Source organism: Oryctolagus cuniculus, chromosome 3 (genome assembly GCF_051225735.1).
Source record: "Oryctolagus cuniculus isolate XC-2025 breed Fujian yellow rabbit chromosome 3, ASM5122573v1, whole genome shotgun sequence".
NCBI classification, from domain to species: domain Eukaryota; kingdom Metazoa; phylum Chordata; class Mammalia; order Lagomorpha; family Leporidae; genus Oryctolagus; species Oryctolagus cuniculus.
In genome coordinates this window covers 92,586,402-92,609,846 of record NC_142869.1, presented here as the reverse complement: position 1 = coordinate 92,609,846, position 23,445 = coordinate 92,586,402, and the positions used below count along the sequence as shown (strand labels likewise).

Here is a 23,445-nt window from a genome sequence, read left to right as displayed (position 1 = left end):
AAACCTCACAGCAAAAGATCACAGGAAGTTCAAAACATATATTAGAAAATATCTTTGGCAAATGGCAAGGCAAAGTTACTACTTATCAATAGTCACATTGAACGTTAATGGCCTGAACTGTCCAGTTAAAAGACACAGATTGGTTGATTGGGTTAAGGAACAAAACCCATCTATTTGCTGCTTGTAAGAAATACATCTTTCCAACAAAGATGCATACAGACTGAAAGTGAAAGGCTGGAAAAAATATATACCATGCCGACAGAAATGAAAAAAGAGCGGGCGTAGCCATCTTAATATCAGACAACATAAACTTTATCACAAAAACTGTTAGGAAAGACAAAGAGGGGCACTATATAATGATTAAGGGATCAATTCAACAGGAAGATATAACGATTATCAATGTATATGCACCTAATTACAGGGCACTGGTTTATTTAAAAGATTTGTTAAGGGACTTAAAGGGAGACTTAGACCCCAATACAATAGTACTGGGGGACTTCAATACTCCACTCTCAGAAATAGACAGATCAACAGGACAGAAGATCAACAAGGAGACAGTAGATTTAAACGACACTATAGCCCAAATGGATCTAACAGATATCTACAGAACTTTCAATCCTACAGCTAAAGATTTTACATTCTTCTCAGCAGTACATGGAACCTTCTCTAGGATTGACCACATACTAGGCCATAAAGCAAGTCTCAGCAAATTCAAAAGAATTAGAATCATACCATGCAGCTTCTCAGACCATAAAGGAATGAAGTTGGAAATTAGCAACTCAGGAATCCCTAGAGCATATGCAAACACATGGAGATTGAACAACATGCTCCTGAATGAACAATGGGTCATAGAAGAAATTAAAAGAGAAATCAAACATTTTCTGGAAGTAAATGAGGATAACAGCGCAACATATCAAAACTCATGGGACGCAGCAAAAGCTGTGTTAAGAGGAAAGTTTATATCAATAGGTGCCTACATCAAGAAATTGGAAAGGCACCAAATAGATGAGCTTTCAATACACCTCAAGGATCTAGAAAAACCGCAGCAAACCAGACCCAAATCTAGTAGGAGAAGAAAAATAATTAAAATCAGAGAAGAAATCAACAGGATTGAATCCAAAAAATCATTACAAAAAATCAGCCAAACGAGGAGCTAGTTTTTTGAAAAAAATAAAAAAAATTGACACCCCATTGGCCCAACTAACTAAAAAAAGAAAAGACCCAAATCAATAAAATCAGAGATGAAAAAGGAAACGTAACAACAGACACCACAGAAATAAAAAGAATCATCAGAAATTACTACAAGGACTTGTATGCCAGCAAACAAGGAAACCTATCAGAAATGGATAGATTCCATTTGGAAGAATCAACATCATCAAAATGTCCATTCTCCCAAAAGCAATTTATAGATTCAATGCAATACCAATCAAGATACCAAAGACCTTCTTCTCAGATCTGGAAAAAATGATGCTGGAATTCATATGGAGACACAGGAGACATCGAATAGTTAAAGCAATCTTGTACAACAAAAACAAAGCTGGAGGCATCACAATACCAGATTTCAGGACATACTACACGGCAGTTGTTATGAAAACAGCATGGTACTGGTACAGAAACAGATGGATAGACCAGTGGAACAGAATAGAAACACCAGAAATCAATCCAAACTTTTACAGCCAACTTATATTTGATTAAGGATCCAAAACCAATCCCTGGAGTAAGGACAGTCTATTCAATAAATGGTGCTGGGAAAATTGGATTTCCATGTGCAGAATAATGAAGCAAGACCCCTACCTTTCAGCTTACACAAAAATTCACTCAACAAGGATTAAAGTCTTAAATCTATGACCCGACACCATCAAATTATTAGAGAGCATTGGAAAAACCCTGCAAGATATACGTACTGGCAAAGACTTCTTGGAAAATACCCCAGAAGCACAGGCAGTCAAAGCCAAAATTAACATTTGGGATTGCATCAAATTGAGAAGTTTCTGTACTGCAAAAGAAACAGTCAGGAAAGTGAAGAGGCAACTGACAGAATAGGAAAAAATATTTGCAAACTATGCAACAGATAAAGGGTTGATAACCAGAATCTACAAAGAAATCAAGAAACTCCACAAGATCAAAACAAACAACCCACTTAAGAGATGGGCCAAGGACCTCAATAGACATTTTTCAAAAGAGGAAGTCCAAATGGCCAACAGACACATGAAAAAATGTTCAAGATCACTAGCAATCAGGGAAATGCAAATCAAAACCACAATGAGGTTTCACCTCACCCCAGTTAGAGTGGCTCACATTCAGAAATTTACCAACAACAGATGCTGGAGAGGATGTGGGGGAAAAGGGACACTAACCCACTGTTGGTGGGAATGCAAACTGGTTAAGCCACTAAGGAAGTCAGTCTGGAGATTCCTCAGAAACCTGAATATAACCCTACCATACAACCCAGGCATCCCACTCCTTGGAATTTACCCAAAGGAAATGAAATTGGCAAACAAAAAAGCTGTCTGCACGTTAATGTTTATTGCAGCTCAATTCACAATAGCTAAGACCTGGAACCAACCCAAATGCCCATCAACAGTAGACTGGATAAAGAAATTACGGGTTATGTACTCTATAGAATACTATGCAGCAGTCAAAAACAATGAAACCTGGTCATTTGCAACAAGATGGAGGAATCTGGAAAACATCATGCTGAGTGAACTAAGCCAGTCCCAAAGGGACAAATATCATATGTTCTCCCTGATCAGCGACAACTAACTGAGCACCAAAAAGGAAACCTGTTAAAGTGAAATGAACACCATGAGAAACGGTGACTTGATCAGCCCTTGCCCTGACTGTTGATGAACAACTTAATACGTTACCCCTCTTAGTAATTTTTTTTGTTTGTTCTACTTAATACTTTTGGTTGAATACTGTAATCAATACACAGTTATTCTTAAGTGTTGAAACTTAACTGAAAAGTGATCACTGTTAAATATAAGAGTGGGAATAAGAGAGGGAGGAGATGTACAATTTGGGACATGCTCAAGCTGACTTACCTCAAACGGTAGAGTTGGAAACATACCAGGGGATTCGAATTCAATCCCATCAAGGTGGCATGTACCAATGCCATCTCACTAGTCCAAGTGATCAATTTCTGTTCACAATTGATCATAATGATAGGACTAAGAACCAAAGGGATCACATAAACAAGACTAGTGTCTGCAAATGCTAACTGATAGAATAAAAAAGGGAGAGAACAATCCAACATGGGAAGCGAGATACACAGCAGACTCATAGAATGGCAGATGTCCTAAGCAGCACTCTGGCCTCAGAATCAGCCCTTAAGGCATTCAGATCTGGCTGAAAAGTCCATGAGAGTATTTCAGGTATGGAAAGCCAAGACACTCTGGCAAAAAAAACAAAAAAAACAAAAAAAAAAAAAAACAAAAACAACAACAACAACAACAACAACAACACCCAAAACCTAAATGAAAGATCTCCGTGAGTGAGATCCCAGTGGAAAGAACAGGTCTTCAAAGAAGGAGGTACCTTTCTCTGAAGGGAGGAGAGAACTTCCACTCTGACTATGACCTAGTCTAAATATGATCAGAGTTGGTGAACTCAAAATGCTTCCATAGCCTTGGCAACTCATGACAAGAGCCTAGGGTGATTACTGATGCCATAAACAAGAGTGTCAGTTTGTTAAGTCAATAACAGGAGTCACTGTGCACTTACTCCTTATGTAGGATCTCTGTCCTTAATGTACTCTACATTTTGATTTAATGCTATGACTAGTACTCAAACAGTATTTTTCACTTTGTGTTTCTATGTGGGTGCAAACTGTTGAAATCTTTAATTAATATATGCTAAACTGATCTTCTGTATATAAAGAGAATTGAAAATGAATCTTGATGTGAATGGAAGTGGAGAGGGAGCGGGTAACGGGAGGGTTGCGGGTGGGAGGGACGTTATGGGGGGGGGAAGCCATTGTAATCCATATTCTGTACTTTGGAAATTTATATTCATTAAATAAAAGTTAAAAAAATCACAGAATTACATCCTACCACATCAATAATTACCTTTGATTTAAATGGTGTAAGTTATACAAATTTCATGTATTTCATATACACTGATTTAGGAACATAGTGATACTTCCCATTTTACCTCCCATCCATGCTCCAACCCTTCTTCCTCTTCCCTCTCTCCTTCCCACTCTTAATGTTTACAAAGGTCTACTTGCAGGTTATTTAATGATTGTAAAATTAACACTATACTAAGTAAGACTTCAACAAACAGTATGAAGAAAAAAACACTGTTCCTTAACAGAAGAGACAAGGGCTGTAAACAATAATTGAATCTCAAAGTTTCCATTTCACTCCAATACATTACATTTTAGGTACTTTATTAGTTACCTCAGATCAGGGAAAATATATGATATCAGTCTTTTTGGGACTGGCTTATTTCATTAAGTATAATGGTTTCCAGTTGTGTCATCTTGTTACGAAAGACAGGACTTCATTTTTTATAGCTGAGTAGTACTGCATAGTATTTATATATTCCATAATTTCTTTATCCAGTCAACGGTTGATGGAAATCTGTGTTTATTTTGTATCTTAGCTATTGTGAAATGAGCTGCAGTGAACATGGAGGTATATATAACCCTCTCATATGCTGATTTGTTTTGGTTTGCGTAAATTCCCAGGAGTGGAAAGGGTGGGTTGTATGGTAGGTCTATATTCAGATTTCTGAGGTATCTCCACACTGTCTTCCACAGTGGCTGGACCAGTTCACATTCCAACCAACAGTGGATTGGAGACCTTTTTCCTCACATCCTTGCCAGCATTTTTTGATTTTTGTATGAGACCCATTCTAACTGGAGTGAGGTGAAACCTCATTGTGGTTTTTCATTTTCATTTCCCTCATGGCTAGTCCTGAGCATTTTTTTTCATGTGTCTATTGGCCATTTGAATTTCCTCTTTTGAAAAATGTCTATTCAAGTCCTTTGCCCATTTATTAACTGGATTGTTTGTTTTGTTGTTGAACTTCCTGAGCTCTTCATAGACTCTGGATATTAACCCTTTATCAGTTGCATAGTTAGCAAATATTTTTTTCCAATCTGTCAATTGTCTCTTCACTTTGCTAAGTGTTTCTTTTGCAGTGCAGAAACTTCTGAGCTTGTTGTAATCCCACTTGTCAGTTTTGGCTTTGATTGCCTATGCTTCTGTCTTTTCTAAGAAGTCTTTGCATATGCCAATGTTTTGCCGAGCTTCCCGAATTTTCTCTAGTAATTTGATGGCATTGGGTCATACAACAATGCCATGGCTGAGAAAGAACTTTTAAGATCAATCCCATTCACTATAGCTACAAAAACAATTAAATACCTTGGAATAAATTTAATCAAGAATGTCACAGATCTCTATGGTAAAAATTATAAAACATTAAAGAAAGAAATATAAGAAGACATTGAAAATGGAAAAAATCTTCTATGTTCATGGATTGGAAGAATCAATATCATCAAAATATCTATACTACCACAAGCAATTGACAGATTCAATGTGATCCCAATCAAAATACCAATGACATTCTTCTCATATCTAGAAAAAATGATGTTAAAATTCATATGAAAACACAAAAGTCACCATATAGCTAAAGCAATCTTAGACAACAAAAGCAAAGATGGAGGCATCACAATATCAATTATTTTGACATACTACAGGGCATTTATAATCAAAACAACCTGATACTGGCACAAAAACACACATGTAGACTAATGGAACAAAATAGGTACTCCAGAAATCAACCAATGCATCTACAAATAACTTACCTTTAACAAAGGATCTAAGGTCAATCCCTGGAGCAAGGAAATTATCTTTAACAAATGGTGCTGGCTACAATGAATCTTCATGTACAGAAGTATGAAACTAGTCCCCTACCATACACCTTATACAAAAATCTACTCAAAATGGATTGTAAATATGTTAATTAGAAGGTATAGATTGGCAGATTATGTTGAAAAACCTGAGTATATGTCGTCAAGAAAAAATTCACTTTTGCAAATGATCTAGGCAAATTGAAAATAAATGTTGATGATAAATGAAATAAATCATGAATAAATGAAAAAGATACACCTTAATAACATTAATCAAAATATTTCAGAGTAAAAATTACTAGAGGCAGAGAGGAACTTTATGTAATAGTAAAAGGGCCAATCCACCAAGAAAATACTGCAATCTTAAATTTGTTGGCATCAAAATATGCAAAACACTATGATATAAAAGAACAGAGATACAAATAAATCTTAAGCAACAGAATCTAATTGACATTTCCAGAACACAGTAGTAGTAAAATACACATGTTTTTTCAAGTACCCATGGAACATATGCCAAGATAAACCACAATCTGGGCCATAAAACAAACTTCAACAAACTTTTAAAAATCAAAATCATACAGAATATTTTATCACATTAAATAATCAAATTAGAAATCAATGACAGAAGGATAACATGATCACCAAACACTTCAAAATTAAACAACACAATTCTAAGTAATATGGATATCAAAGACAAAGTCTTAAGAAAAATTTTAGAAGACAATGAAATGGATGAAAATCAAACACATAGAAATTTATGGGATATAGTGAAAGCAGTGCTGAGATATAAATTTGTAGCACAAAATGCACACATTACAAAAGAGAAAAATCGATGCTCTCTTACCTCAAGAACATAGAGAGAGTAAATACAAACTCACAAACGAGGCAAAACCAAAATTAAAGCAACATTAAGAAAAAGTAAGGAAATAATAAATATAGAAGGAAAAATCAATGGCAAATACTGTCCATATATCAAAATGCTATGGTGTATTCCATATACATATGTAATTGTGATTTGTCATTTTAAAAAAATCAGTAGCAAAGCCATTGGAATACTAGAGGATGAAAAGCACATAAGGGGGTTCTATGAACAACTCTACAATATAAGTTTGGGAACATAGATGAAGTGGAATATATCTCAAAAAGCACAAAATACCACAATACCCAAAATGAAATAGAAAATTTTAATAGTTTTATAACTTAAAAATTAAATTTATAATTTAAAAACTTCCATAAATGAACTCTCCAGGTTGAGATGATTTCCGTCAACCTATCAAATTTTAATAAAAGGAAGTAACACCAATTCTACACAATAACTTTCAGAAAATAGAATAGAACACTTATTGTGATTTTGTTCTATGGTTTTTCAGGATGTTACCACTTGGGGAAATTGCCTAAAAAAGGTGCATGTGGACCTCTCTGTACTAGTTCTCACAAATGCATGTGAAGGTAGGGTTATCTCAAAAACAAAAGGTTTAATGAAAATCAAGAAAATTTTACTCATTTATAAAAAAGAAATTTTGATGTAGAAGGAAAGCCAGATACACCAAAGAAGTTTGAAGAGCTGTGGCAATGTGCAGAAGAGATTGAAATTGATCATGTTTGGAGGCTAATCAGGGATGGTCTCATAGAATTTGTCACACTTCGATTGAATCTTGAAGAAAATCAGATGTCCGAGAGTAGAAAATACGAAAAAGTACTCAGATCAAGCTGAGGAACAAAATTTTTATTGTGAAGAATGGTCAAAAGGCATGATGTAATGTCTCATAGTAAGCAACAATGAGTAGTTTGGGGCCTTTGAAAAATTATTTATTTTTGTTTTAAAGGCAGAGTGACAGACAGGGTGGGGGGAGCAGAGAAGAAGAAGAAGAGAGATTTTTCCATATACTGGTTCACTACCCCAGGTGCTCACAACAGCCAGGACTGGGCAAGGCTGAAGCCAGGAACTCAGAACTCCATGTGAGTGGCAGAGACCCAAGCACTTGAGTCGTCTTCTGCCTCTCTGGATGCATTTAGCAGGAAGCTGGATCAGAAACAGAGTAGCTGGCACTCAAATTAGCGTTGTGATATGGGATGTGGGTGACCCAAAGAGCAGCTTAACTGCCGTGCTACAAAACCCACCCATAGTTTGGGCCCTTGATCCAGGAAAGCCTTGAGTTATAAGTGCAGAGTTTCCAATGCCAGGCTATGAGTTACAAATGTAAGTTATGGGTATGTAAGGGAAGTGCAGTTTTTCCTATTCTTTTGGCACACAGCTTTAGGAGCAGAGAGAGAACAACAGTCAACCTACCAGCGACTTGCATAGACTAAATAATCCTAATGACAAACAATCAGGACTCCTGGAAAATTAGGTGTCATTAATGCTTAGGTGGAGAGTAGCATATGATCTTTGTTTTACTAGTATCAAGGAATTTCAACAATTTTGTGGAAAATGGAATTAAAAATTTATTTTGGTACAAAATTTTTTGACATCTTTACTTTTTTTTCATAATATGGATTTCCACAAACTTTTGAAGACTCCTTATGTTCTGTGGTGTGTCCAACACCTGCATTAGAAAGGAGAGGAGGCTGGCACCGCTGCTCAATAGGCTAATCCTCCACCTAGCGGCGCCGGCACACTGGGTTCTAGTCCCGGTCGGGGCACTGGATTCTTTCCCAGTTGGTTGCCCCTCTTCCAGGCCAGCTCTCTGCTGTGGCCAGGGAGTGCAGTGGAGGATGGCCCAAGTGCTTGGGCCCTGCACCCGCATGGGAGACCAGGATAAGCACCTGGCTCCTGCCTTCGGATCAGCGCAGTGCACCGGCCGCAGCACGCCAGCCGTGGCGGCCATTAGAGGGTGAACCAACGGCAAAAGGAAGACCTTTCTCTCTGTCTCTCTGTCTCACTATCCACTCTGCCTGTGAAAAAAAAGAAGAAGAAGAAGAAGAAGAAGAAGAAGAAGAAGAAGAAGAAGAAGAAGAAGAAGAAGAAGAAGAAGAAGAAGAAGAAGAAGAATCAGAGACAAGAAAACAGGAAATGATGAGGAACGGAAAATGGAAGTAGAGAAGATTGGGTGGATAATGAAGACATTTCAGAGGACTTGGAGATTCTCAGATTAGTGAACGAAGTCTGGACTGATTCCAGAGTTTCTAGTGCAAGTAACATGGGAAAGATGAAGTTACTATGTCTCAAGAGGGTACTTTCTGAGATAGACACACATGAAGCCAAACAAAGGAGAAATAATGTATGTGGTTTGAGACATGGTAGGTGAAGTGATTCTGGCAGTATCCAGGAGATACCAATTTGGTCCTGCGGCTTGGGAGAAAGAATCAGACTGTAAATGTGGCTTCAGAGTTTCATGAGGTCGCTCGAGTGAGAAGAGGTTCAAGACAGAACATGGGAGACTACTGACAGGGCAGGGAAAGTGTAGGAAGAGAAGAGAACAGATATGTAGGGGATGACCTAGAAGACACAACTCTGAAGTCCCAGGTTACAGAATCCCACAGAGATTATATTTAGTAGAGTCCATAGCTGCAAAGAGATGCCGCAAGGTCAGACATGGGAAAAGGGTGAGTTCATGGACACTTAGAGAAATAGTCATTGCCTGGCAATCAGGTGGCAGCTGTGAAGAGCTGAGTGTCTGAAAGGAGGTGGGGCAGGGATTGTGCAGGCAGGTGCCACAAGCCCCTTATTTATTAATATAGTTTGTAATATTATTATTAAAAATTTTCCTGCCGTTGGTTTTCTCACACCTGGAGAATTGTTTTCTATCATCAAGTAGCAGAGGCTCAGAGTATCAGAGCCTCAGAGAATAACTTGAGCTTTTAGAAAGGCTTTTACCCAAGGGTCAGGCATTTTAAGTTATGTTAAACAATTGTTTATTTGAGGGGCCAGCATTGTGGCACAGCACCAGCATCCCATATAGATACCAGTTCAAGTCCCAGCTGCTCTACTTCTAATCCAGCTCCCTGCTAATGCACCTGGGAAAGCAGTGTAAAATTGCCATAGTGCTTGGGCCCCTGCACTAATGTGGGAGACTTGGAGGAAGCTCCAGGCTCCTGGATTCAGCCTGGCCCATCCCTGGCTGTTGCAGCCATCTGGGGAGTGAACAAGCAGATAGATCTCTCTCTTTCTTGTCTCTCTCTCTCTCTCTCTCTCTCTCTCTCTCTCTCTCAGTCTCTGTTTAACTATGCCTTTCAAATAAATAAGCCAATCTAAAAATAAATAAAAATTGGTGTATTTGAGAGGGAGGTAGGGAGGAAGAGAGGAGGGAAAGAGAGAAAGAGAGAGAGAGAGAGAGAGAGAGAGAGAGAGCGCTGCTGGTTCACCCTCAATGCCTGCAATGGCCAGAGCTGGGCAGGGACCCAAGCTGGGAGCCAAGAATGTAATCCAGGTTTCCCACATGGTTGGCAGGAATCCAATTACTTAAACCATCACTGCTGCCTCCAAGGGTCTGCAATGGCTGGAGTCAGGAGTCAGAGGTAAGTACTGAGCCTAGGTACTCTATGTGAGATGTGGATATCTAAATTGACAGGTTAAAAGCCAACTCTGAGTTATTCATTGTTAATGTCTCACTTTATTTTTATTCAATTTTTTCTATTTATATAAGGTGAAAAAAATTCTTATATTTCAGATATATATAGTTAGGATAGTAGATTTAGAAAGTAGATATAGATTTAGATAGTAGTATTTTGAACCCTACACTCCCTCCTGCCCAGGCTCCTGCCCTCTCTCCTTCTTCCTTTCTTATTCTTTCTTTTAATTTGCACAATGACATACTTTCAATTTATTTAATTATCATAAGTTTAACCCTCCACTAAGTAAAGAATTCAAGAAATAATAAGAAAAAAAAAACCACTGTTCTTCAGCAGTAGAGATAAAGGGCTACAAACAATAATGAAATCTCAAAAGGTCAATTTCACTCACATTGCATATTTTTGTACTCTGTTAGTTATCACAGGTCAGAGAGAACATATGATAGTTGTTTTTTTGGGACTGGCTTATTTCCAATTGCATCTTTTTTTTTTGGGAAAGACAGGATTCCATTCTTTTTTATGTTTGAGTAGTATTCCATTATATATATATAATGGAATATATAATATTATATATTATATATATATTATATATATATAATATATATAAACATTTTCTTTATCCAATCGTCAGTTGATGGATATCTGGGTTAATTCCATATCTTAGCTATTGTGAATTGAGCTGAAATAAATGTGGGGGTACTCTTTCATATGCTGATTTCATTTATTTGGATAACTTCCCAGGAATGTGATTGCTGGGTCATATGGCATATCTATTTTAAGATTTTTGAGGAATCTCCATAATGTCATCTAAAATGGCTGTACTAGTTTACATTCCCACTAACAGTGGATTAGGGTACCTTTTTCCTCATATCCTCACCTGCATTTATTGTTTTATGATTTTTGGGTGATAGCCATTTAACTGGGGTGAAATGATAGCTCATTGTGTTTTTTTTTTTTTTAGCATTTCCCTGATGGCTAGTGATCCAGAGTATCTTTTCATGTGCCATTTGAATTTCATCTTTGGGGGCTGACTTTGTGGCACAGAGGGTTAGGCTGCTGCTTATGAGTTTGGTATCCCATATTAGAGTGCTGGTTCAAATCTTAGCTACTCTGTTTGTGATCCAGCTCCATGATAATGCACCTGGGAAGGAGTGAAAGATGGCACAAGTGCTTGGGCCCTGCCACCCATATAGAAGACCTGGATGGAGTTGGCCTGGATCAGCCCTGGTCATTATGCTCATTTAGGGAATGAACTAGCAGATGGAAGATCTCTGTCTGTGTCTTTCTACCTGTCAAATAAACTGTATCTATAAAAGTAAATAAGTATTTACTTTTAAAATACTTATTTTTATTATTATTTTAATTGTACATATTTATGGAGCACAGTGTGATAATTTGATACATTATTCAATATCAGAACAGATTGGTGAGCTTTTCCATCCCTTTAAATATTTTAATATCTTATTTTAATTCAAATTATCTTATGAATATTTTGTTTAGATATAATTTTTTACTGCAAACTGGATATCCCCAGGTAAATGAAATTTTGCATTTTACCTTTGGAACATTTTAAAATTTCAGAAGCAGATTATAGAGTGTGTGTGTGTGTCCACAATTCATGAAAATTATATTTTGCGTCTTCCAGTAGCTGATTAAACTCTTTCCATTTCTGGTTCTAGTTGAATGCTTGTGAGTCTTCATAGTAAAAGACTTTGTTTCACAACCTCTGGGAATACCATGCAGTTGCAGAATATGAGATTTCAGAGGGTGAAATTAACCTGGTAGAAATTCAAATCTCTTTTATCTTTCAGATAAAGGCCTTTGAAATCCTTTTAGTGTGAAGTTATCAGCAGGCCAGATTCTCATATAACCTCATTACTAACCCAGGAATTATTCAAGATGCAGGGAGAGCAAGGCTCTGTGGCAGAAACTCTGTTTTTATCACTGCTGCAGTCCAGTGATAAGCTACATGTGGTCCACGGAGTTCTGCTTGGGAAATTCTGCCTGCTCGCCCCAACCTGCCCTTGGAGATTGCAAGACCACAATACGTATCCAAGACTCTCATAAATTGTGCACTAAAGAAATCTGCTCAACTTTATCTGAGAATTTCTAAAACTTATTTAATCACAGGACTTTTCTGCACATTAACATTTCCTGACTCACCTGGGGGTTTCATCTGATAAGAAGTGGAAAGGATACCTGGGAAAGATGGAGGCTTCAGAGCTGAGAGCTGTACTGCTGGGAGCGATGGTGGGGTTCTCAGCATACGTTTGTTTTATGGAGTGAGTTTGGTAAAGCAGGAGAAACAATTCTCACTGAGCATCATCCCTGTCCTCATTTCTCCCCCGCAAAACAGCAAGAACTGGCTCGTTAGGTACTAGGGTTTTGCATTTGTTCCTGAAAACATATTTCCTTCTGTTGTTACCTGTACTTTGTTCAATGGAATGAGCTCCCCATTAATAAATTAGTTTACTATAGACAGAAAAATATGGACAAAGAACAGTTATATAAAGTTCACCAATTGTTGTAAGGCTTACTTAAAGCAAGAAAATTCACTACTTGAGGGGACAAACCTAATTTTTGAAACTGAAACCCAGTAGTGATTTACTTAGTCCATAAAGGCATGATCTTATCTGCTCAGATTTACATTGGAGCAATAAAACCTCTGGCAGCCACCCCTAGTTGTGTGAAGAGGAGACAAGAGATAAGAACATTCCTGTTTTTATTGCTTTCTAGAACATTTGAAGTTGGGGTGAGGGTGAGGGTGGGAAAGGTGTACCCACCATGGCTCTAACCATCTATTGAGGCTGATACGAGAGAAGTAAACCAGTCCTCCTTGGAAGATGTGGTAAATCTCTCAGTACGCCGGCCTTTGTTTGTCAAACCTGCCAGGGGCTTGAACAAAAAGCACTACCGGAGGAGAGACACTGCCTCCTCTTCATCAGATAACATAACTTCTCCAATTTGAAATATTCTAGGGCTTTGGGAGAATCATTGCCAGCTGTAAAACTTTCAAGGATTTTTATAGGCTGCAAGGGATCTTACCTCACTTCTAAAGCTCCTGAGCAAGCTGGAGATGTCCTGCACTTGGTTCCAGTCAACAGCATCTGGCTGAAGTGCAATGAGGGGCCAGCACTTGGGCGCTAGCATTGACACAGCTTTGCCCAGAACACTCACCAGTAACCTAACCATGGGGAAATGTTGCTGCCCTGAGAGGCCTGAGACCGTTCGAGGTTTCTGTCAGGTGGAGGTGCACTGAATTCCCATGATTCCCAAGATGTCGCCATGTGGACTGTCTTAGCTCATACCCGGGACCTAAGATTCTTAAGCTGTCTTCTTTGGATATTAATAGCACTTTGGTTAAAAGCTGCCAAAGTCATGACAGACTCTGGTGGGGGGAATTTTTATTGCCTAATAAATAATATCATGGAAGGTCATAATTCCATATTAGCGACTAAATACCGAGCTGTATAAAGCATGCAAAACTGGGGCCAAGATATGGATGAAAAACAGCTTCATGACATGTCTTAAGAATTATTCATTTTCTTTTTTAATGTGAAAGTAGAGCAGAAACATTCTTCTAAAACCCAGGATTAAAAAGCTGAACAGAGCCTGGGGACCTTAGAGAGTTACATTGATAAAATCGTTTTTTTCTTTGGTTTTAAAATTACCAATAAAACCATTCTCAGACCCAGAAGACATGGAGGGACCTGTAACAACTCCCACCATGGTCTTCACCTGCCATGCTGGAAAGACACTGATGTCATCCTGGGGAAGCAAAGCTCCTCCACTTTGGGAAACACTCAGCGTTGGGTCAGTGAGCTTCCACAATGCATCTTTGCATCCAGCCATGCTCCTAGGCGAGCACGTCTTTCTGATGGATAGACATTTTCTCTAGATGGAATGAATCCCATTTTTAATTGTTCTGTCTTATATGAGAATACTTGTTACAAATAAATACACACACACACAGTCTCTGCTGTAGTATTTTTTTTTATTTCCTGCAAGAGCATTGTTAGCTGCCTACAATGTTTTCTTTTAACATTCTTTTCTTTGAACATTTTCTTTTTTCTTTTTTTTCTGACAGGCAGAGTGGACAGTGAGAGAGAGAGACAGAGAGAAAGGTCTTCCTTTTGCCGTTGGTTCACCCTCCAATGGCCGCCGCGGCTGGCGCGCTGCTGCTGGCGCACCGCGCTGATCCGATGGCAGGAACCAAGTGCTTCTCCTGGTCTCCCATGGGGTGCAGGACCCAAGTACTTGGGCCATCCTCCACTGCACTCCCTGGCCACAGCAGAGAGCTGGCCTGGAAGAGGGGCAACCGGGACAGAATCCGGTGTGCTGGCGCCGCAAGGCAGAGGATTAGCCTAGTGAGCCGTGGCGCCGGCCTTCTTTGAACATTTTCACCCCTTCATTTTCCCAATATTTGTTATGACTGTCACCTACTAAATTATCCCTTTGAACAACTAGTCTAAAAATAAAAATTTGTGAAAAGAGCTAAGAGCAATACCCCTGGGTATTGCTTTGTGGGGATCTTGATTGGCAAAAACAAAACAAACAAACAAAAAACAACCAATATTCTCAGAGAGACTATCTTCCCACAATGGCAGAGTGAATCTCTCCAGAGAGAGCTTTGGGATTGGATATCAATGTTGAGGCAATGTTCACCCCCTGTACTCATGTCTTTTCATTCATCTTGTTCTCTTTTTAGGCATGTTGGGCTACCATTTCCTTTTCATTAAAACACATTCTTTCTGTTTACAGAGACTCGATATTGCTACACTCAGCATACAATGGAAGTCACAGGGAACAGCGTCTCTGTCACAAAGCGCTGTGTCCCACTGGAAGAGTGCTTGTCCACTGGCTGCAGAGACTCCGAGCATGAAGGCCACAAGGTCTGGGCAACAAAGCAAATGACAGCACAGCATAGTCAACTTCCCTGTACTTCAGATGTCTTCCAGCGCTCATGAGCAGAGCCGTAGAGCTCACGTAGGCCAGCTTTTGACTGTCTATAATGAAAAGATGCTTCCTTTTCTGTTGCTCTAAGAGAACACAGATTTATAGGAGAGCACAGGACAATCACAATCAATTGTGTAAGCACAGCAAAAGGGTATTGAAAATGATTGTACACCCTTTCCTCACTCAGATGGAAGTAATAAAGTACTATAGGGAAAAGGAGCAAGGAAACAGTTATGTCCATCATGGTAAAGCATTGCAGATGCAACAACAATTCATTCACCTGAGGAGAGCCAAGGCAATGTAGCTTTGATAGCTTTTGTAAACTGAGGGCTCATGTCTTTATTTGGATGCAGGTTTGGGGGAAAGTCTCTAATGGCTCCCAAGCCATTTGATAAATGACGAAATAATCTACTTGTGGATTTGCTCCCTTTAAGCCTTATCTGGTGCCTGTGTATAGAAGCATGCTATGTAAAATGAATGTTGGGGCAGCCTTAAAGGAGAATATAAAGAACCAGAGAAAAGTGGCCTGACTCGGGGTTGTGGAGAATGCCCCTGTTCTGCTGGTGTTTCCGAGCTGGCTGTACATGTGGTCTTAACATATCAGGCTTTGGCCTTTGTTTAACATCTTCTCATTTCTCCTCCAAATACCCTGGATAAGGATTTCTTTCTCTTAAGAATGCAGACGTCTAATTTTCATGCCACTTCTCAGATATACCATGAATTAAATGATCTGTTACTTGCACTTAGTTTGAAAGACTATTTAGGAACCGTGTAGTAGGAGGTAAAATTTAGGCTGGGCAGTTTACATTGTAACCATGTCTAGCTGAAATTTCAATTTTATAGACTTGTTCAATGTTTATTAAATAGTAAAACATATAATTTATAGAGAAATTTACCCTCAATAATCAGAAAATGTACATTCTTTTCAAGTGCAAATAGAAACAGTCACAACATTGACCATGTACTAGGCCTTGAAGAAAGCATCAATATATTCATATCCCTATTCCTTTTAAATGTGGGATTGCCAGCTCTTCTGGGTAGCAGGGAGTGTTCACTGGATCCATGTCATGAGGCCTTACCCTCAAAAACCCTGCCTCCGCCCAAGCAGCCTTCTTATCATCCTTCTTTTTTTCTTCCTTTCTTTCAGGTCTGCACTTCCTGTTGTGAAGGAAATATCTGTAACTTGCCACTCCCCAGAAATGAAACTGATGCCACATTTGCCACCACGTCACCTATAAATCAGACAAATGGGCACTCACACTGCATGTCCATGATAGTGTCCTGCTTGTGGGTGTGGTTAGGACTCACGTTATAGCAGCTGCACAGCACCATGTGTAGTTGCGATCCCTGGGGCTCTCTGTGTCCACACTCATGCATGAATCATTGCCCTGACATTAGTTGCCGGTGTGAGACCCCAGCAACTCGCAGATGTCATCGCCACTTATCATGAGAAACACACATTGCTTCAGCATAGTCATTTTGAGTCTATCCAAGACCTCAGCAGAGTCAGCCTGTCCCCAATGCAGATCCTGAGTTCCATACCACACCTTTGTTTTCACTCCAAGAAATAATCTGCATTTGTCAAGAGCTGTGGTTATTAATTTTGGGATACATGCATGAGATGCAGGAGGTCCTGGACCCTCTGAGATATTAGGGATATGATTTATGGACATGAACAGATGTGTGTGTTTTGGGAGAAAGGTGAAGAACCACTTGTTTAAACACAATCATGAATTCTCTCATGGCTTTAGAATTTTAAAACTTTGATTCCCAAATATATCAACTGTATCCCTGGAAATCCTTATCAAGTTCCTGGAAGAGTAGTAAGAAATTTAGTCTTCCCAACATTCTTCTATCAAAATTGGGAATCATATTCGCTTGGCTCTGTGTGTCAGATTATAAGGTTATCATAAAAGCTTAATATATTTGTGGGAGTGGCAGAAGTATGGTCCCTAACTTAATGGAGCTAAGTTTATCCCTTCATGTAATTGGTGAGATTGACTTGTTACCTAGTATGCTGGATGAGATCCTGGCTTCCACCTGGGTTGGTGGTATCCAAAGATTTCCCAGCAATATGGAGCTATTTTCACTAGATGTGAGATTCTATTTAGCCATAGCTAATCTGGACAGAAAGACAGCTTTAGAATTAAAAGATGTGTAGAGGTTAGTTTTGGTTCATTTTAAGGATACAGTAAGTGGCTCAGTCCAACCCTTTCTCCAGCTGCAGTTAACCCTGTCCAAGAGCCTTTCCCTTGTAAATCATGGTAACTCTAGGGACAAGATTCTGCATAAAATGAACTCTAGATAGATAAGAAAAGAAGATGTAATAGGCTAGGGTGAAAAAAGTAAGGAGACCCAATGGGAACTTTGAGTTTCTTTTAAGTATTGCTTTTGAAGTAGATGGTGAAATTTTTGCCATCCTACCTATATTTTTGGTACCCACATAGTTCCAGTTTTCTTCTTCCTTGTAAATCATTTAAACAATATTTATTTTTATATGACATAACTAGAAACTAAAATATATTCTAAAAATCCTTTACTCCAAATGAAACAATCAAATTAGAATAATTATTTTTCAATGGTGGTAGAGCTTGTAGTATGTTTGTTGAAAATAATCTATAAAACTGGCATGAGTATTGGGAAAAGTTAACATGTGGTGAGCAACAGCAATGTATTCTCCTCACGATTTTTGCTCGTGATTTCCTCAGTGTTGATGTTCCAGCAGGATTCAGGTAGTGATGCTTGTTGGTCCACTCCATGCAGGGCTGTGGGGCATATCTGTGTGAAACTTGGTGGAGCTATGGCTGATAAAGAGGCCAGTGCCATCAGGGTCTCTCTGTCCTGCACAGAAAAGTGTCTCTAGCCAATAAAAGGAGACACTCCCTGCCGCCACCTCCCTGTCCCACATCCTCAGGGACCGTTATGAACTGACAGTGGTGACTCTAATAGAAAATAGTCTAAATTGCATCAGATGACCTTAATTCAGAGTTTGGTAGGCTTATCAATATATTACCTATAATTGGGATAGAGGGAGAGAAACAAAACATTTATTAAGCACCTCTTATGTGCAAGCACTATGCTAAGCACTTTACATAAGTTAGGACATGCAATCCCTACAAGAACCCTGGAAGGAACACACCAGTATTTACACTTTGCAAATGAAGGTACTGAGGCCCAAAGAAGCTCAATAGCATGACACTTTTTCCTTCAGATATGTTATGTGAGATGAGGTGGGATTGAAGATGGAGGGGAGGTGGAATTACCCTCTTAGGAAAACTTCCAGGCCTGACTTCATTGGAATTGGTCCATATACTCATGAGAAGTTGATTTAATTCTGCTTCTGCAGGATGCCATTTGCATGTGTCCCTGGATGATGGTTTTACTTTGGGGATGGGGTATGGCTTCCTCATTCATCCCTCTTGCTGAAAGAGGAGACAGTTGATCTTGCATCTAAAGATGCTTTAAGGCAATGAAATTTGATGTACATATCAACGAGTACCATTTTTGTGCATGGTCACATTCCACCGGCATCTTCCAAGTACTGCATGCAATTTGAATGAGACAAGAAAGTGAACACATCTAAGTCTCCCTGGCTGATGTCCAGGGATCAAGTCCACAATGGTGCAGATTCATCCACCACTGAGGGAGTTATTGCTGACTCTACAGAGATGCTGCTGCATGCATCCTATGTGCCTGTCAGAATGGCTTGTGTTTAATTCTCCTGAAAGAAAGTGGTTTGCTCACCATTCCCAGCCTCGAGGAGACAAGCAAGGGCCACTCATGTGGAAGGTCCAGGACTGGTCAGCCGTCTGACTTTTCTACCACGTTAAACTTTCCATTAAATCTCACCATTGGTGATGGCTTTAAGTGCAAAAATCCACGATGTGTATATTAACCTATGTGCCACATATTTATTTTTAGACTCCCCTCAGCAACATGTCATTATGGGATTGTTTAATGCCTAAACTTTGTAAATATTGTACATTTTGTAAATCAATGAATAAACCTTTTAAGTGTATTTCACCAGTCTCCTCCCCGCAATTGCACATGTCAGTCAATGATTAATACACTCAGGTTATGTACAAGGCACTGGGCCTGGCACCACAGGGAACTTCCTTCCAGGAGCTCACTTTCTAGTTTTACAGGCAAGAAATACATGCATGAAAAGACAGAAGAGAATTCACCCATGCCTAATGATTCAAACCAATGATCAGTGCTGCAGAAAACTGAAGCAAACACTACCAGACTTTTCAATCATGTCTACAGTTTCCCTAAACCATCTTTGTTAAATCAAGAAATAAAAATTATTACTGTGTGTAAATATATATTTGTATTATAATATATTTTATATATTTACATATCTTCTATTTATATATACATATTTATTATATGTACATATTTATACAATGCACACACATTTATGCATATATACAATATACATAATAGAAAATATTTTCCCTTAATGGTTTCTCCTGCAACAGAAAACAAATCTTGGACTAAATATCATTTTTATCCAGACAATGAATTTATTATTTTTAGTAAAATTATAGATGTTTAGAGTGACTTTGAAAAACCTCAGCATGTTTATGGTCCTGGTTACCTGTCAACACACTATATTCTGAAATGTTCAGGTATACACACCTTTTCCCCAAGGTTAGAGGTTCTCTGTTAGGTTCTGGAGCAGTGATATGGTTGGTGGTCTTTAATGTGTGGGACTTACATGTAGGTGGCTCTTGACATTAGCTTCTGTGAAGAACTCTGTGCATTTACCATAAATGGCACTGCAGGTGACCTGTGCTTTCAGGAGATCTGCTTTTGAAGACATGGACTTACATGTAATCCAGTTTGGGAGTTTAAAAGGGAGACTTGACTTTATAAATGTGATTAATAGTTTTTTTCCTAACAGATCTATAACACTTCATTTACAAACAAAATATAGGCATACTGATGTATGCCTATAAAGTCAAACATGATGATGTATAAAGTCAAACATGATGATGTGGCTACTTTATAGTACCATATCTTTTCTTTTTTATTTGACATATTTAAAGAGCATTCACAAATGTTTTCAATAAATTTCCTTTAATTTACCTACTAGGAGTGCAATATGTAAAAATGCTTTGAGCATCTGTATTTGGGAGGACTTGACCTTCAAAATTCAGATATTCTTCTAAGATTGCAAAGTGATCTTGTGGCAGGACTAAAAATGAATATGAGGCATCATAACTTGAGCATGGAGAACTCTCCACTGGAATCTACTGGAAAGCAGTCCTGTTTGCTAATTGCTATTATAATTTGGTGTTTCAAAATTAATATAGTTTCTAAAATCAAGCCACCATTTTCAGTATTTTCCCTCTTAAGCTAATTTTTAAAAACCATGGCTTCTCCCATTTGCAAATAACTGTCATCTTGCTGTTACTTTTCCCAAATATTAATTCCACTGTACTTGCTGGATTGGATGAGATGTAGGAGAATTCTTCATGGTTATTTTAAAACTGAGACCTAAAATCCATACACTGAGTGCCAGCACTATGGCGTAGTATGTTAAGCCTCCACCTGTGGTGCCGGCATCCCATATGGGTGCCTGTTTGTGTTCTGGCTGCTCTACTTCTTATCCAACTCTCTGCTATAACCTGGGAAAGCAGTAGAACATGGCCCAAGTGCTTGGGCCCCTGCACCCATGTGGGAGACCTGGAAGAAGCTTCTGGCTCCTTCTTCAGATTGACCTAGCTCTGGGCATTGTGACTTTTGGGGAGTGAATCAGCAGTTGGAAGACCTCTCTCTGTCTCTCCCTCTCTCTGTAACACTGCCTCTCAAATAAATACATAAATAAATCTTTTTTAAAAAAAATCCATACACTGATAAATGCTTCTCAGGGGTTCTCTTTTCTATTCTATAAACAACTCTGGTTTGTGTATGTGATTTTATTTTCAAAGCAGTTTCATATGCATTGTTTCAATTGATCAACATCACCTCATAGCTAAAGCTTTGAGTGGTTAAGGGCAGACTGCCTGGGAGTTTGGACTACAAGGACTTTGATTCGTGACTCAAGACTGTTTTATACACACTTGTTGCCAGAATGACATGTGTAATGGCCCTGCCCTTCTCTGGCACTTTTACAAAAATGCCATTTCTTGGTTCACAGAGTTAGAGGCGAATAGGAACCTAGAAAACATCTTTGTTTTATTTAGGAAGGAAAAGAATCCCAGAGAATGTACACCATTTTGTCTCTAAGAATACCCCATTGCTGTACTGAAGAAAAGATCGAACTCATCCAAATGCCCCTCCTTTGATGCTCAAAGTAGTTAAGACCTGGGTGATGGGAACAATTTAGAGATCTCTTCTTTCTTCTCTCCCTGTGGGGCTTAAGCACCAAGAGGATGGCCTCATTAGGAAAAGGCAAAGATAAAAGTTAGAAAGGGCAACTTTCAGTTATTCAGAAACCACTTTATCAAGTTTGTTGCAAGTGCAGTGTCAGAAAATGGCCTCCGGAAGCCAACTGTGTTATCCATATGCCTACAGTTCAGACCTTCCATGGAGTCCTCCTGGGGAGGTGACAGGGATCTTGTTATCAAAGTGGGCAAAGTCTGTCTGAAAAGCGACTCTATTGAGTTGACACAAAGGGAACAAAATATCATCAGAATGTTGTCATGATACAAAAGGAAGTGCTAAAAATAAGTCACATCAATAAGCCCATTCACACTTGAGAAAAATTTAAAATTGACTTCTTCCCTAACCCTGTTCTAACTGCAAATAAAGGTGACTATTTGAGTCACATGGAGTCTGCACCCAGAGTCTGAGCACATCCCATCTGTCTTCTTAGTGGTGCTCACTGGGCCATTGCTACTGATCCAATTTCACCTGGCTGTTGGAGAGACTTTGCTCCCACCCCCAACCTCTCTCAGCAATAAAAGAAGACCATGAGCAACTTGGGACCTGCATCACACAGCAGCAGGTGGAGATGAGTTATCTGAGGAGAGGCACTGGGTTGGAGAAGCTCTGCATGGAGATGCCTTGGGTGAGAAATTTCTGTGTGAAGTTTCAAGGTGGGAGAGAATTTCTTGGGCTCATTCATGACTCACCCAGCTTGGGTTGTCAGTGACACATGTCAACACTGTGTTTATCCCAAACTTTAAAGACTTTTAAATACTCAGAGAGTTGGGCCCATCCCTGCCTTTATGTGTAATTAATGACCCTGTGTATGTTTTGCCACTTACCTAAATACTGAATACTCTGTAGAAACATGTCCTCCTTGATGGAAGAAAGCTTGAGATCAAAGTACAAAACATGATAAGACCTCCCATGAACTCTTTCTTCAAAATCAGGTGATCTAAAGAGAACTGAAAGGGAAGTACAGTATTTGAGAGAAAGCACAGTTGGTGTGCTTGGGGAAGATCAGAGATGAAGATGTTCAGAATAGAGTATAGGCAACAGCTTCATTTTAATTTTTAAAACATTTATTAGAGAGAGAGAAAGAGAGAGAGAGAGAGAGAGACATCCCATCTGCTGGGTCACTCCCCAAATACTCTTAACAGCCAAAGAGCCAGGCTGAAATTGGAGCCAGGAACTCAATACAGCTCTCACATATGAATGACAGGAACGCAATCACTTGAAGAGCCATCACCAATGCTTCACAGGGTGTGCATTAGCAGGAAGCTAGAGTCAGAAACAGAGCTGGAACTCAAACCTGGCACTCCAACATGGAACGCAGATTTCCCAAACAAGCATCTTAATTGCTAGCCAAATAACCACCCTTGGCTTCTTTTAGTGAGCAAGAGAGGACACTCTAAGGAAAATGTTATTTAATCCAAAGCACACAAAAATATAGGTGTTAGGCTGGTGAAAAGAATTCGCTTTTGAGGGAGAAAATTCAGAGGAAACTCCAAGCAAATTAGGTGAATAGTGTGGACCTATGTGGAGGATGTGGACGTGCACAACTCAGGATGCCAGCAGCCAAGAACCTCAGCACCAGCTTTGGAGTGAGGTGAGGCTAGACCTCAGCATCCCAAGCCACTGGTGACAAAGCTGTGGGAAGAGCCTGGCAAGAGTCAGCTCAGAGCCCTGTGGGGGACAGTGTACCTGCTAACATAGGGGGAAACAGAGGGGGCACGTTTCTCTCT

The 23,445-nt window shown here is 39.2% G+C and overlaps 1 protein-coding gene across 3 annotated transcripts in view; it reads left to right on the top strand.

The window, feature by feature from the left end:
• LYPD6 (LY6/PLAUR domain containing 6) overlaps positions 1 to 19,343 on the top strand; it is a 160,309-nt gene extending 140,966 nt beyond the window's left edge. For all 3 annotated transcript variants that reach the window (XM_070070936.2, XM_051848698.3, XM_070070933.2), the window contains 2 exons: positions 15,131 to 15,261; positions 16,473 to 19,343. In XM_070070936.2, coding sequence (XP_069927037.2) covers positions 15,131 to 15,261; positions 16,473 to 16,640 — 299 coding nt within the window. In that variant the 3' untranslated portion in view covers positions 16,641 to 19,343. The remainder of the gene's footprint in view (positions 1 to 15,130; positions 15,262 to 16,472) is intronic.
• The last annotated feature ends 4,102 nt before the right edge of the window (positions 19,344 to 23,445 follow it).